This window comes from Rhineura floridana, chromosome 3, assembly GCF_030035675.1.
Source record: "Rhineura floridana isolate rRhiFlo1 chromosome 3, rRhiFlo1.hap2, whole genome shotgun sequence".
Lineage (NCBI taxonomy): Eukaryota > Metazoa > Chordata > Lepidosauria > Squamata > Rhineuridae > Rhineura > Rhineura floridana.
Window position 1 is genome coordinate 131,598,035 of NC_084482.1, and position 13,691 is coordinate 131,611,725.

General features: G+C 39.8%; 1 protein-coding gene across 4 annotated transcripts in view; it reads right to left on the reverse strand.

Annotated features, from left to right (window-relative positions):
* DNAH1 (dynein axonemal heavy chain 1) overlaps positions 1-13,691 on the reverse strand; it is a 220,996-nt gene that overhangs the window by 160,045 nt on the left and 47,260 nt on the right. For all 4 annotated transcript variants that reach the window (XM_061617932.1, XM_061617931.1, XM_061617930.1 and 1 more), the window contains 7 exons: positions 10,730-10,880; positions 8,896-9,089; positions 6,753-6,978; positions 5,895-6,014; positions 4,800-4,882; positions 3,681-3,822; positions 1,761-1,916 (listed from right to left, as the gene is read on the reverse strand). In XM_061617932.1, coding sequence (XP_061473916.1) covers positions 1,761-1,916; positions 3,681-3,822; positions 4,800-4,882; positions 5,895-6,014; positions 6,753-6,978; positions 8,896-9,089; positions 10,730-10,880 — 1,072 coding nt within the window. The remainder of the gene's footprint in view (positions 1-1,760; positions 1,917-3,680; positions 3,823-4,799; positions 4,883-5,894; positions 6,015-6,752; positions 6,979-8,895; positions 9,090-10,729; positions 10,881-13,691) is intronic.

The window sequence follows — 13,691 nt, forward strand, 5'->3', positions numbered from 1 at the left end:
TCTTTCAGACCTGATGAAAACATCCTTAGGCAGTACGGCCTAATGCCAACACGGCTTGGGACCACAATACCTGATGGAACGCCTCTCCATCCGAACCCACCTGTACACTACGTTCAAGATCAAAGTCCCTCCTCCGGGTGCCTACTCCAAGGCAAGCTCAGAAGGTGGCAACAAGGGAGAGGGCCTTCTCAATGGTGGCCCCCAAATTATGGAATGATTTCTTTGACGAGGTGAGCCTGGCACCAACACTGTTATCTTTTTGGTGCCAGGTCAAGACTTTCCTCTTCTCCCAGACATTTTAGCATGTGTTTTAAATTGTTTTTAAATTGTTTTAAATTTTAAAATTGTGTTTTAAATTGTTTTTAAAATATGTGTTTTAAATTGTATATTTGTTTTAATGTTTTTGATTGCTATAAACTGCCCAGAGAGCTTTGGCTATGGGGCGGTATACAAGTGAAATAAATAAATAAATAAATAAGTTAATCGCTAACCATGTTATGGAACAAAAGAGAGAAGGAGAGAAGAAAAAAGAGAAGAAAGACGATAGGAAGAGAATATGTGTATGGGCATTAATGATAAAAATGGAGATTAGCCAGGTTTAGCAGAAGAGATTGAAATATAAAATTGCTGTATGAAAACTTTCTGCCTACCAAGGAATTACATTTACATTTACTTAAGAAGAAAAGGAGGGGAGAAATGAGAACACACACTACACTGCAGAATTGCACACAAAACACATCCTATGGACAAAATCCAGCCATTTAGCAATGCTAGGTTCCATTGATTTTAATGGGACTCCAGCATCCTGTTCTCACAGTGGCCAACCGGATGCCCAAACAGAACTTGATCATACAACTTTATACTCCCATTCAAATCAATGTGATATGAACATGCTTACATTTGACTGGATCACTTATTCTCTGTTTTTTTAAATTTTTATTAGTCTTAATTATTGCATAACCAAATAAAGATTCCCAAACAACAGACAATAATAATAATTCTGCTTATTAGAGATCTCATACAATTATTAATATCTATTCAAAGTAAAAGATATGAAACATTTTAAGGAATAACAATGACTTGGATCACGCCTTATTCTCTATGGAGGAGAATAAAATGTCTCCTTTTTTAAATAAGATTTTTACTTTAAGACAAACACAAACAAAACAAACAGCAACAACAAAATTTTACAGGAGTCCAGCATGTTTTTAACAAGCACTATCTAGGGGTTTTAAGGTTACAGCAAACGACCATCGTGTAGAAATCTACCATCCATTCTTCTTGAGTTTTCCCTTGCTTCTGAGCTGGGAGCCAAGCCAACAATATAGCTTGCAGCCACTGCTCTATGAAAGATTTGAGGCCTCAGCAACAAATTGTTTTATGAATGGCTCATATCTTCCAGCTCTACTTGCATGAACTCTTCAAGAATATTGAGAAGAAATTAAAGGAATGGTTTACTTTAAGCCAGGTTAGTGAGGCAACATGGTTAGAAAATGCAGGTAAGCAACATGGTGAAGTTATAAATTTTACTTATTGATATATTCATTACATTTATACTCCACCTTTCTTTCTTTCTCAGGCAATCTCCCATCCAGGCACTGACGAGACCTAGACCTGCTTAGTTTCAGCAAGGTGGTGTCGTCATGTGCCTTCAGACCATAACCTGGGACCAGAAAAACTGGCAATACCTGGTATAGTTCTGTTGTTATCATCAGGGGTGCAAGAGGCACAATGAAGGTGCAAGGGACTTGGACACTTACATTAGTCACTGGCAAGCCAAAAATCCGTTCCCTGTTATTGTAGAGTAATGCCATTTGCTGGGAGTCCTTCAGGTGCTTCCTGACTCGTCTTGCTTCATTGGCTATCTCATGGGCCCGGTTTATATCCGTGTGTGCAGAAAACCCAGCAACAGCAAGCTGTAAAAAAAAGCAGCCATAACATGCAGGAAGATAGACCCCATAAGACATATTCAAAGATTTGGATATTTTAAGTTAAGATCCTTTGAATGGCCATAAATCTTTAACAGAATCCTGGGAATGCCATGTTTCATACTGTTATATGGCTATGGTTTTTCACCATGCAGTGGAAACATTTCCCTCTCTCCTGGTCACAGTGGACATTGCTAGCTAATGAAGATAATAAACAATAAGATATGGACAATTAACTGCAGCAATAATATTTTTGTCCCTAGGCTCAATGTAGCCTGCAAGGGGTAGGGGCAGATTTGATACATTTGTGAAGAAAATGAGAGAGGCGGCTTTGCTTTTTTCGTTTTGGATTTGGAAGGTCTAGACTGATATTGCTATGGAACATACTTTAACGTGCACACTTGCTGCTGCATTCACATGATACCTGTTCAACCTATATATCTGTAATCAACTGATTATTACAAAGACATCATAATCTCCAATATCCCCTTCTCCAAAATGAACTTTCTACTGCCCAGGGAGGGGGCATGCAAAACATTTTAATGGTTTTCGCTAACTTTCATGATTGAAACCAAGAGAGTGGCATGCCCCAAATTTGAATTCAGCAGGCTAAGGCATGCCTAATTCTGTGTTGGATTTAGACTATAATTACCAAGATCATGCTGGAAATTGCCTAAATGCAACAAACGACTACCAGGCAGGACTTGACTTCCATGTTCATGTACAGCAGGGCTGGGGAACCTCAGACTCAGGGGCCAAATACGGCCCTCTGAGCCTCTGTATCAGGCCCACTCTCTCCAAGCCATGCCTCCTCCTCAGGCCACACCCCTCTCCACAGGCCATACCCCTCACTGATCCATAACCTCTCCAAGTGCTTTTGCATGGCTGGAACATGTCCTTGAAATGTCATAATGTCTCTTGCTTGCCTGGATGAAGGTCCACCCCAACACACGCAGGGGTGTATATTTTGGCTTTTGTATGGTTGGAATGTAGCCAGAAGTGGCTTCCCAGGTGGGAAGGGCCACTATACTAGCTTCTCAGTAGGTGGGCCACTGTTGCTTACTGGGAGTGAGAGGTGAGGCGGGAGGGGAGGTTGGTGTGGTGTAAACACACCAGCAGAGATAATCCAGTGCTCATACCAGTACGTCTGCACCACACCAACCTCCATGCCGTCTCACCTCTCCCTCCCAGTAAGCAATAGTGACCCACCTGCTGCGAAGCTAAAATAGCATCTCTGCCCCACCTGGTGAGCTGCTTCTGAATGTAAGATAAGAGTCATGTTTCTTGCTCCATCCACATTTTTGCTTCTAACTCCACCCAATTTTGCTCCTGGACCCCACCCACCACTAGCATTTGGCTGCCAGAAGGTAGTCCTCTAGGGAACGCAACCTTGGTTCCCCACCTCTGACATACATCAAAGGCAAGATCCAGTCTGTGACCCATGCATAACAATGTGAACACATGGTCTTCAGATGAGCATAACTCTGCATGCAGGAGAGGGGTCCATGCAGGAACTGGGTCAGCAACAGGAGATGATGGATAAAAGGAAACACAGAGAGTCTGGATAGTCTTCCATGCTGATAATAAACAGATTAAATATGAAAAGTTGCTGTGAGCAGTCTGTTTTATTACACAATTGCATGTGTTAAACATGTAATTTACCCTTATTTTAGTTTATCCCCAGCTACCTGTTGACAACTGCTTATACTCAAGGTGAGCATACAGAAGAACTCTGCTGCCAGATATCAGTACCTGAAGACCATCCAGCCGTTCCAAGAAGTTGTTCTGATCCATGAGCTGAATTTTACGGAATCTGTCCTCATCTTCAATGTGCTGCTGCCTTATCAATTCAATTTGTGTGCTGATCTTCAGAGGCCAGTTGCTTGCAGCCCACCTGAGAATATAAATGGAGTCACACAAATGTACCATGGGGGTTGTGGCAGGTTTACACTATTGAAGCTCTCGCTAGTAAATGCAAGAAAAATCTTGGAATGAAAACAGGGACACAGACTGACCATCCTAATCTCTCAATCCCACAATCTAATTCCATCCTACAATGCAGACAATACCTAAAGTCAGGATTTATATCATTTTCATTAAACAAAATGAAACAAATGAGCTGCAGCTGTGCTGTGCCACCCTAAGAAAGCCATTTCTCCTCTCCATGCATGTTCTTGCCTACTTTGTGGGGCAAGGATTCTGTCTCCTCATATCAGTGAGAGATATCAGTGGTGAGCCTGTGGTTCTCAAAATGTTGTGGACTCCAGCTCCCATCAGTCTCAATCTGTATGGTCAATGGTCTGGGATGGTGGATGTTGTAGCTCAGCAACATCTAGAGGCTGACAGGTTCCCCATCCGTGCCTTATATGTATGTGCAAAGTCTTACAGATTGGGTACTTGCTTGCTTATTTATTTATTGTTTGATTTATACCCCACCCTTCCTCCCAGTAGGAGCCCAGGGCTTGACTTACTCTATCACAAATTGGCAATAAAACTCTGGCAGCAGTCTAGCAAGCAACTAGCACTCCTGGGCAATTATCAAAACCATGTGAGTGCCCTGCATCCACACAGGAATATGCAGCCTAACAATCTTATACCATGGTTGGTTTTTGATGAAAAATAAAGAAAAATAAATGCCTCCAGTTTGCTCATAAGCTCAGAAATGACAAAAATTGCCTCAGTTCCTAGCCTGGAGGCTGGCACCACCTCAGGTTCTGCATTTGAATAAGATAGTTCACTGGGCATCTTTTCTGATGGTCTGTAGAGATTTGCTGAAGCCCTTTGATGTGTAAATAAAGCCCCGAGGTAGAAAATATGGTATCTGAAGCCAAAGGTCTTGCTCTGACTGCAGGGAAAATGCCTTGTGCTTACTTGTCATTGAAGTCATCTTGAGTCAAATTGTAGAGGAATTCCTCCATGATTTCATATTCTTCCATGACCTTACTTATCAACTCCTACATAGCGACAGCAAGTGAAAGAGAGAGCGCAATGCAGACAGGCCAGGCTTTATTTGCATGATAAACATTTCATTTCATGTGTGGCATATTACTGCTGCACAAAAAACCCTGCCTATGAGTAAAATGTCTGGGTATGGTGGGATTCTTGTACAATGAAAGAGGGAGAGGGAATAGATATGCTTCTTAAGTTACAATAACACAAGCAACCTGGCACGCCCTAGGAGCATCGAGAAGTGCTGCTTCAGGCTTGAGGACAAACCAAGTATCCAAGGCCTGCTAGGACCTATAGACAATTGAAAGAGTGTACAATAACTCCACCAATACCCCCTGGTTACATTAATATGATACCATAGTGGTATGGGCAGGAAATCAGGATCAGCATGATCATTGTTAGTCCACAATGTATTAATATGCCAATATTCAATATTTAAAATAATCACTGAGCTCAAAGGTTGGAAGCAGAAGTGATAAGCAATTCAAATACAAGCAGCTATTTTCACTCCTGTTCCATCCCCAGAAACATGTATACTCTATATCTAAATCCATGAACACAATTGGAAGTTAGACAGCTGTCAGCCCAATTTGAAGGCATGGTGGTTTGTATACACATACATCAACGCACTGCAGTGCAGATGCTTAAAAGATGTCTAGGTGAAGCTTCATGTGGTGGCTTAAAATTCACTTTCCAGAGATTTGGTAAACAAACTATGCATGAATAGCATACATCTGTTTCTTACATCTGCCCACCAAAATAACAGAACAGAGAATGTGGCAACATCTGTAGAGTTTCTCGCCTAAATAATACCTTCCACGCTTCCTGATGAAGTGTTCTTCGTAAATCACAACTCACATACTCGTCCAGTGATTTATTCAAAAAAGGCCACGCTTATTGTTCTAATCAGTATGCAATACTAGATAAAACCAAACTCATTTCGGATACAGTTCTGGGACCTACCCATTATCCACTACATTCCAATAATATGATCCTATTTATATGGCCACATCTTACCTCCTGCACTTTCAGCTTTTCGGGTATACCCTTCATCCACTCCCGCAACTCAGCCAGCTCCTCAATGCTGTTTGGTTTTTCGTAAATTTTTCGGCTGATGGCTTTGAAGGCTTCACAGATCTGCAGAAAGAAGTGATGAATCTTTGAATGCTAAAACTGAAACGAAGGGTTACATCAACTGATTTAACTCAAAATTAAATACAAGTATCCCAACATTCCTAAAATTCAGGCTCAAGTACACATTATGAGAAACATGTTGCTGCTGCCCAGAACAGGTAACATTTAATTAAAGAAGACTTATGAAATCAAATCATCATGCTCAGCATATCCCAAAGCTGAGGAAGCAGACTATAGAAACAGAATCTGACCATGACAACAGCACATCATGGATCTTTTTTAAACTAAATATTAGTCAGGGAGGAAACACAGGTTGGAGGCAGCAAAACACTCCTTGGAATGTGCACTTCAGTTGTGCAGGTCTTCATCTGATGTCATGAAGCTGTGACTACTGGGACAATGTCAGGAATGAATAAAATGAGAATTGTATAGCAGATTAGAAATGCTATGAATCATACTGAAAAAGTAGGGGTTTGCATATAATTATGCTTGGGAGTGGCAAGAGGAGAACCATCCACATTTCTATATGATGCTTTTCCTGCACTGACCCTTTTGTGCAGAAGCCCTTGATTTAACTGGCTGTTATCACAGAATAATCCCCAATTGTATATATGTTTTTATATATGTACTAATAGGATTTGAAAAATGTTATTATGACTGTCTGCAACTCATTTTTTTCTTGTATCCCCTTTGTAACTTTAAATTTCCCAAAATGACTACATTACTAAGTATGAAACTTACATCTTCCACTTGACAATGTAAATTCTTCGCCAATATATCCAGCATGGTGGTGGCTAAAGCTTTGCATTTCTTGGAAAGGTTTTGTCGCACACCTTCAACACTGAGATGAAAGGGGCCAATCACCAAGCTGCTCGGCAAACTGTTGTCCAGCAACTCCTTTTCTGCCAAATGCATGTTAACTATCTCTCTCACTTCTTGAGCAGAGGGGCACTGGATTTCATATGGTCTAGAAATATACAGAATGCTATTAAGGGAAGACTCACCCCAACAACACAGGTGAAGACAGGCATACTGCTCCAGAGTATGTACTCACAATTACAACAGGAACATGTAATTTATAAATAGCAAATGTAACTAGTCCCTTTCCAAGGAAAGGCTTCAAAACCATTTAACAAATCTGCACTTGCATATTACCTGTCATTCATTCAAAAACCCTCAGCACCTGGCATGGTGTAATTCAAACACTCACAGTGTATTGTCAGTCACAGAGAAGAAGGTAGGCAGCCAGATCTTATACATGTTTACTCAGAAATAAGGCCCAGTGAAATCAAAGGGACTTGCTCCCAGCTAAACGAATGCAGGAGTATGACTATAATTTCAGTTAGGAGTTTGAATTTCAAATCTGCCCCAGGGCTGATGAACTCTTCCGTGACATCAGAGCAGCTCAACCAACAGCAGCCAGAGGGGCCGCATGACTCCTGTGACAACACTGACAGACCAGTCAAGGGCATCAGCTGAGGCAAGGAGAAGAAAGCAAACTGGAAAGTAAATATTTGAAGCAGAGAGTAGAAGGACAGATTGATTGTGGAAAACAACATGATTTTTTGTAAGAACTGGTTAGAAAGTTCATTTCCTGGATCGCAAGAACAAACATTTGTGGGACTCTAGGTGACTGTTGCAGGTAAAGAAGTGAAGGATAACAAGAAAAATCATTTTTAAACATCAGAATATAGAAGAAAGGATAAATTAGAAAATTAAATTACTGTTGGTATATGAAAGAAGATATAAAGATGATGTACAACTATATAAGACTGGTGATTAAAGCAGGGCTGTGGAGTCAGTATGTCAAACCTTCGACTCCGACTCCAACTCTATTTTTCTACTGTCCGACTCCAACTCCTTCATAAATGGCAAATGTATATTAATTTTTCTACTGTTTGACTCCGACTCTGACTCCTTCATAAATGGCAAATGTATGTTAATGTATTAATATTAATAAATTAATATTAATATTAAAATATTAATTTTATTTTGAAGTCGGAATCAGTACATTTCTACCGACTCTGACTCCGACTCCACCCAAAATTGCTTCTGACTCCGACTCCGATTCCACAACTCCAACTCCACAGCCCTGGATTAAAGTATGGAAGCTGAATTTGTTCTGCTGCATGTTAGAATTGCTCTAAGACAAAAGCAGGGGGGAGGGTCTTTGCTTCTAGCACTTTGGGCTGAAGAAAGGTGTAAAAATTATTGTGGAGAAGGCCAATAAAAATGCAAAGGGTTGTTAAGGGCTGCTTCACAGTCTATATTATTTTAGGTGTACACTTAAGATTTTGAAGTGTACAGTTAAAGTGTAAAGTATGAATGCAATAGATTGGTGTTCAAAACAAAGAAAAATATATGATCAGACTTGTCAGAGCAGATATTGTTTGTGGCTTCCTGCTGAGTGTACATTTGGAGGCAAACCTGGATTTGTTGCTACCTTGGGTGTGAAACAGCTCTAAGAAGGAAAAAACAAGTAACTCATGCTAAGGCAACAACCTGATCTATTTCACAATGTACTTCATAATATTCATGGGCACAGTCCTAACTTTCCTTCCATGAACAGAACAGCATTCACAGAATGGGGTTTTCTAACTATCCTCTTCCCTGTTCCCTCCAGGAAAATCACTCCTGGGAACTGGGAGACCCTTGGGAATAGTGTGGAATATAAAGTGAAGGCCTGCAGATAAAGGGGGAGTTGACAAAAAATCCCCCTCCCATGTGCACTGAGAAGCAACTTAGGGTCCAAGCCCATTTGTTTGGGGGAGCCTTGCCTTCATGAAAACATTTGCCACTGAAATCAATAGAGAAGGAGGTGCATTAGGGTGTGCATCCAGTTTACAGAAAAACATCTTATGCAAATCCCTACTCTTCCACGTACTTTAAGAGGCTGTGGATATCACGGTTATTCAGTTCTAAGTACTTTTCATAATTCTTGGCATAAGCTTGGAGGGGGATCAGTGCTTTGCGGATACATGTGCAGATGGTATTGCGCAGTTCGACCACAGCTGGCTCATTCAGGCCCACCGACTCCAACAATGGCGTGCCACAGATGAACATGTTTTCAAGCACATACTGAACAAGGGATAAAAGAACAGTCGTTTAGCGCAAACTGCTTCCATTTTCTCCATCAAGGCAGCTGTACAAAACTGAAATCCATCTACTACTATGTACAATAACAATGCTCCCCTTACTCTTTGTATTGAATGCTTTACTGGGAACCCATTTTAACTCAAGAAAGCATATCCTTAATTATAATTCAGGTCACCATGCACAGATTTTGCCCAGCATAAACAAAGTTTGCAGGCGTCACAAATCAGAAACCCATCTATAATGTATGAAGCCATATTTGAATTCTTGGCTAGGTTATGTGTGGTTTGCTCCAAATGTTCTCTCAGTTGTGCTGCATCTTATATCTGTGAGTTGCTTGTGGCTGCAAGCTTCCTACCCCAACTGCTTTGGGGAGGTCACGTATCTTAGCTAATCTAGCCTTTAACATGGATTGTTGGTTTTCAAATGAAACAATCATATGCAACTAGTACTCTTTTATTTTTATGAGATCATGCTATGTGCCCCAAACAATACCTGCAGAGAGAATTTCAAGGAAGTGGGAGACACAGCATGAAAGACACCTTTTGATGGGAAAAAGACCTCCCACCGCAGCCAAAATCAACAGCAACACATTTCAAAAACTGCAGACAAGCTAGCTTATTCTGAAGTTCACTTTAATGATCTCGAATTATCTCTATTTTGATATAAAAAGAAGAAAGCTCCTTTTTAAATTGGCAACAAACCACTTTATAAAGAAGTGATAAGTTAAATACACTAACACATAATCACATATTTCATACATTGCCACTGATTCAGTGTCAGTACTAACAGCTTCAGGATTTAAAATTACAGCATGATTGCCAACAGTTCTCATTTGAATCTGGTATGCTTTCCTCAATGCTAAAAATGTTCGCTGAATCCTTCCCCCACAATATTTGAATGCTAAGGATGTTAGCTAAATCCTCCTTCTGCAAAATCCTTCCTTACCCACTGCCCTATAAAATCTTTGAGATTTTATGTGTCTGTCTGTATATGAGCAGCTGTATGAAGTCTATGGCACAAATTGAGCTTCATCTGACATTTCCCTAATGCAGAAAAGATCAGGATGTGAAATCAAAGCAAATCATTTCTTGCATCTCAGAATACATTAATTGGTGAATGGCATGGTCTTCTCCCACATGGAGTAAGGATTAGTAATTTTCAGCAGGCTTAGGCTTTCTTCCCATACACTGTCATTTTTTTGCAAATTTTATGCAGATGGTAAACCACAGTATTGTTTCTGAAAAAGGTAAACTGGCCTGCAAATCTGCGGTACCCCACTCCAAATCATTTGTGTGTCTATATCTGTCCACAATGCTGTTATAAAGTTCCTGCAATTGTGGCATAATGTTATGATACAGCTGTTGACAAACCACAGCCTATTTTCTGGTCGAGCAATATTTATGATAAGCAAGGCTGCAATCCTATGCACACTGATTGGGAAATAAGTTCATTAAACTCAACTTTTGACTACATACCTAGGATTGCACTGTGAAGCCAGCTTTGTAGCCTGCTTCTCTATTATAAGAATCTATTTTCATTAAGCATGCAATGGCATAACTTTTCATAAGATGGATCCTATTATCACGGTGAGAAGGCATCTCAAATTCTCGAAGATAACTCACTTTCTCCAGTTGTGGTATGGTATGAGTAGCCAAGATCCCTTTATTAAACAGAGAAACAAGTGATGTTTCAAAGTTCTCCAAGGGTGTGCTGAAATGGACACCAAAATTGTCCAGAGCCAGATCAAGTATAAAGAGAGGATTTTTTCTTGGTCTGCAAAAGGAGAATATGGAGATATGCTAATTAAAAAGGATCCATTAAGTTAATAAGTCTCAGAAGCATAGTCAAACACAACTTGTGCATGTTCCACAGAACCAGAAGTCCTAAATGGGGATACACATCCCCATCTGCACAGACGTAACTATCACATTCAGTGGAACTAAGGTAATCACTGTGGTATAAAGGCACATCAGCACCCTCATCATGGTTGCGAATCTCCCTTCCTGGACTGAGGGCAACAATGTATATCTACTATCTCTCTGAAATGAGAAGACGAGCATATATAAGTCACATACATTAACCCAGTCTGCCCTTGAAGACATCCCAGGAATGAGGTAGAATAATTTTCCTGGCCTGTGCTTCATACTATTCAGCAGACATAGATACATATTTCATATTCTACTAAACTAAAATGTACTCAGCTGCAGTTTAACTAAATAGTCTCTGGCCCTTCTCTCAGAGGCAGAAAAGCATTCTTCCCACTCACCCCCATCTTCTTTATGGCACTCTCTTAATATTTGTAGACTGCTGTGTTTTCACATTTTTTCTATTCCTTAGTTCAGAACATGATCGGTTACTTCAGTTTTCCTCAATACTTTGCTTTCTAAACCTTAATTATCTTGAAGGTTCTCACTGGAGTCTTGTTCAATTTGTTTACATCTGTTTTAAAATATGTACCCCAGCCTAGGTAAAATAATCTAATTAACGTCTGCAGTATCAGCCCACTTCTCGACTGACATGAACTAAACTTGCTGGGTGCTAATAAAGTCTAGTTAAAAAGAAAGACTTCAATGGATGATTGAAGAAACTCTTAAAATGGTTAAAAAGAGAAGCAAAAGCAAGAAGAGATAGAAACACGGTTAGAATTCTAAATGCAACTATACAACGACTAGTACGTAGGGACAAAGAGAACTATTACAATCGTTATTGTATAGAAACAGAAGAGGACAACAAAAAGGGTAGAACAAGAGCCCTATTCCAAAAGATTAGAAAAATTAAAGGGAAATTTAAAACAAGAGTAGGGATGTTGAATAATCAAAAGGGGAACACACTGACTGACCAAGATGAAATAAAAGGAAGATGAAAGCAATACACTGAAGACTATATAAAAGTGTTGCAAGGATGACAGACTCATTCACGAAGGAACCATATGATGAAGAACCAGATATTTTAGAATGTGAGGTGAAAGCTGCTCTTAAAATACTTGGAAGAAACAAATCACCAGGAACAGATGACATACCAGTAGAGTTGCTACAAGCTACTAAGACTGAATTTGCCCACATTTTGACAAAAATTGTCAACAAATATGGAAAAATAAACAATGGCCCACGTTCAATATATATCCCAATTCCAAAAAAAGGGGATCTCAGGGAATGCAGTAATTATTGAACTATTGCCTTAATATTCCATGCAAATAAAGTAATGCTCAAGATTCTACAACAAAGGCTCTTACCATATGTGAAGTGAGAAATGCCAGACATCCAAGCTGGATTTAGAAAGAGAAGAGGCACCAGAGATCATATCACAAACATACGTTGGATAATGGAACGGACAAAGGAATTTCAGAAGGAAATCACCCTGTGCGTTATAGATTACAGCAAAACCTTTGATTGTGCAGATCATGAAAAACTATGGAATGCTTTAAAAGAAATGGGGGTGCCACAGTACTTGATTGTCCTGATGAGCAACCTATACTCTGGACAACAGGCTACTGTAAGGAGAGAATAAGGAGAAACCGATTGGTTCCCCATTGGAAAGGGTGTGAGACGGGTGCATTTTATCACCCTACCTGTTTAATCTATACATAGAACATATAATACGTTAAGCGGGATTGGACCAAGATGAAGGAGGTGTGAAAATTGGAGGTAGAAATATCAATAATTTAAGATATGCAGATGAAACCATACTACTAGCAGAAACCAGTAATGATTTGCAACGAATGCTGAGGAAATTTAAAGAGGAAAGCACAAAAGCAGGACTACAGCTGAATGTCAAGAAGACTAAAGTTATGATGACAGAAGATTTATGCAACTTTAAAGTTGACAACGAGGACATTGAACTTGTCAAGGATTATCAATACCTTGGCACAGTCATTAACCAAAATGGAGACAATAGTCAAGAAATCAGAAGAAGGCTAGGACTGGAGAAGGCAGCTATGAGAGAACTAGAAAAGGTCCTCAAATGAAAAGATGTATCACTGAACACTAAAGTCAGGATCATTCAGACCATGGTATTCCCGATCTCTATGTATGGATGTGAATGTTGAACAGTGAAAAAAGTGGATAAGAGAAAAATCCACTCATTTGAAATGTGGTGTTGGAGGAGACCTTTGCACATACTGGACTGCAAAAAAGACAAATAATTGGGTGTTAGAACAAATTAAACCAGAACTATCACTAGAAGCTAAAATGATGAAGCTGAGGTTATCAAACTTTGGACACATTATGAGAAGACATGATTCACTAGAAAAGACCATAATGCTGGGAAAAACAGAAGGGAGTAGAAAAAGAGGAAGGCCAAACAAGAGATGGATTGATTCCATAAAGGAGGCCATAGACCTGAACTTACAAGATCTGAACAGGGTGGTTCACGATAGATGCTATTGGAGGTCCCTGATTCATAGGGTCACCATAAGTTGTAATTGACTTGAAGGCACATAACAACAAATGCATCTAAACAGAATATGCACTGACACTACATGCTTGCAAACATAGGTTAACTTTTATATAAATAGAGTGTTTCACAATATAGAGGTCTTTACATTTGAGGAGCTGCATCCTAGCAAATGCAGATAGCATAAAAATG